Raw genomic sequence first — 2,601 nt, forward strand, 5'->3', positions numbered from 1 at the left:
GCAAGCAAATGGGCAAGTAGAAGCAGTAAATAAGACATTAAAGGATACCTTGAAGAAAAGGCTCGAGGAAGCTAAAGGAACATGGCCAGAACAGCTGCCTGAAGTACTCTGGTCGTATAGAACTTATCACCGAACAGCAACTGGTCATACCCCATTTTCCTTAGCATACGGTTATGAAGCTATGTTTCCAGTCGAGTTAGATCCGCCCTCACATCAAAGAATCACATACGACCAAGACCAAAATAGCCAACTGTTGATGGAGTCCCTAGACCTGATCGAGGAGAAACGAGAGAAAGCCCAACTCCGAGTAGCTGCGTACCAGCAAAAAGTCGCTCGATATTTTAACTCCAAAGTAAAAGAGAGAAAGTTCAGCGTCGGAGACTTAGTACTTCGAAGAGTTTTCTTAAACACCCGCGACCAAGTTGCTGGAGTACTCAGACCAAACTAGGAAGGACCTTACCAAATTGAAGAAGTCCTTCATCCAGGCACATACAAACTTGCACGCTTAAATGGAGATCTCGTTCCGCGTTATTGGAATGGAGAACACTTGCGCAAGTATTATCAGTAAACAGTCCTTAAAGGATTGGCTTAAATTAATTTTTACTTTTTACAAGTTTTGAAAAAGGGTTAGTCATGTTATATGGCTAATCGCTTATAAGTGTAAGATCTTTCAAAGATCACTCATAAAGACATGTTTAGTCCATTTAAATACGAGAATTATAAGGGACTATGCGCAGCCAGTCATCCTTGCCAAACTTTGTAATTTTTTACAAGTATTTGTTCATTACATGTGTTCTTTTGCTGTATTATAAGTTTTGCATTTTATACCGAGCAGTAAAGTTCGTACAGGTTGTGGTCAAGGCAAGTGACCAAGGACCTAAAGCTCCTCAATCACTTAGGGGGCATATAAGGCACATAGAAAGCAAAGCATACCAAGAGGTATGTAAACACATGGACAAAATAAGTGAAAGCATGCTACAGTACTTTGAGTATTTTTCAAAATTTATATTTTGTTAAATCAAGCCAAAGTACTATGCCAGGTTCGGTCATGCGAACAGATATTATAATAAAACAGAAATATTATAATGTCAAAGGAATCCTTTTACACCGCGAGCAGTATTGCTCGGATGTAAATGTTAAATTAAAAGGTAAAGCTGCCCATGCAGCAATATAAAAAAGTAAACATTGTCTTAACATCATGACCAGTGGGTCATGCAAAGAAAAGAAAATAACATAAAAGCAGGCTAAGAAGCAGCAGGAGGATCCTGGGGAGCATTTTGGTCGACTGCGTCTTCTGCAGCTTCCCCTCTATCCATCCCCGTGGCCAGCGAAATCTCTGGGGAGGCAGGAACTCTGGCCCTTTCTTCAGCAGCCAGCCGAGCAGCACAACGAGCCAACTCAGCTGTCCTGGCATCCTCTGGAAGGTAGCCAAATTTGGCACTTTGATTGTGTTTCCAGAATTCGTAGAAACATCGAAGTGTCGCATTCTTGTACCTCTCCAGGTCCTTGGCGTTTGTGAGCCTGAGTTGATCCACTTGGCTCTTGAGGACGGCGATGCTCCTATCCTTCGCGAGATTTTCCTCCTGGAGCCTCTTGACTTCACGCCAGTGGGTTCGGCTGGCCTCCTGGTATTCATCTCTCTGTTTTCTGGCATTTTCCAGAGAGGCTTGTTTCTCTGCCAGGTCCGCAGCCAAAGAATCCTTCTGCTGGGTCATCACCTCCAGCTCCCCCGCGTGCCTAGCCTCCGTGGCTTGAAGCTCCTCCGTTAGGTTCGCCTCCCTAGCACGGGTCTGCTCGATGCTTGCACCCGCGCGGGCGCGAGCAGCCGTCATGGTCAGCATTGCCTGCAAGCAAAGAATAAGAGTTAGACTGACTTCAAAAGGGAAAATCAGGACCATGAGAATAAAATAGAAGGAAGATTACTTACACTGGCCACTTCATTGAGGGCTCTATTGAGGATCTGGTCAACCCCCATTGTTTCTGCATTAGCCATGGCCTCCTTGCAGCGGTCATGCTTAAGGATGTGAGTAAGGCGATCCTTGGTTGACCTTAGGGCGCGTCCTGATAGTTTGGCCCCTGGGGGAATCCCCTCGGCTTGTTGGATCTGTTCGGTAGGGGCACGAGGTGAAGGAATCGTAGCAGCAGGAGGAGGCGGATTTTCCTTCTCGACAGGAGCAGGAGGCTGGGCAGATGTTTGGCCAGAGAGCCCATCCTTTGAAGGATCGGTGGCTCGATTCTTCTTGGCCGAAGGCACCTAGCTGGACTCACCGTCATGTTTCCTGGTCGATTTCCTCTTTCGAACCAAGGGAACCTCTTCCTCCTCCTGAGTGCTGTACAAATCGAAAACGTTTGCAAAAGCCATTTCTGCAAAAGAGATAAACATGCAGACAGTAAGCCAAAAATAGATGACAAGTTATGCTGCATCAGAAAAGAAATAAAGAAAATTAGAGAGTCAAATACCCGAGCTATTACTACTGGTCGCTATACTATTTACTCTACTAGTCATACACTCACTCTCTGGCATGAAGAAGTCTGGCCCTAGGTTTGGAGCATATGTAAAATTGTCGTCCCCGTCGAATAAATGGCACTTCCTGTTGGAAA

The 2,601-nt window shown here is 45.3% G+C and overlaps 1 protein-coding gene across 1 annotated transcript; it reads right to left on the minus strand.

Moving 5' to 3' along the window:
• Nucleotides 1-1,046: 1,046 nt before the first annotated feature.
• On the minus strand, nucleotides 1,047-2,601 carry LOC133780692 (uncharacterized). Its single transcript, XM_062220268.1, has 2 exons — nucleotides 1,928-2,601; nucleotides 1,047-1,844 (listed from the first exon to the last, which is right to left on the minus strand). Exons 1-2 carry the CDS (start codon nucleotides 1,991-1,993, stop codon nucleotides 1,245-1,247), a joined length of 666 nt encoding a protein of 221 aa, XP_062076252.1. The 5' UTR covers nucleotides 1,994-2,601; the 3' UTR covers nucleotides 1,047-1,244.

Source organism: Humulus lupulus, chromosome 5 (genome assembly GCF_963169125.1).
Source record: "Humulus lupulus chromosome 5, drHumLupu1.1, whole genome shotgun sequence".
NCBI classification, from domain to species: Eukaryota; Viridiplantae; Streptophyta; class Magnoliopsida; order Rosales; family Cannabaceae; genus Humulus; species Humulus lupulus.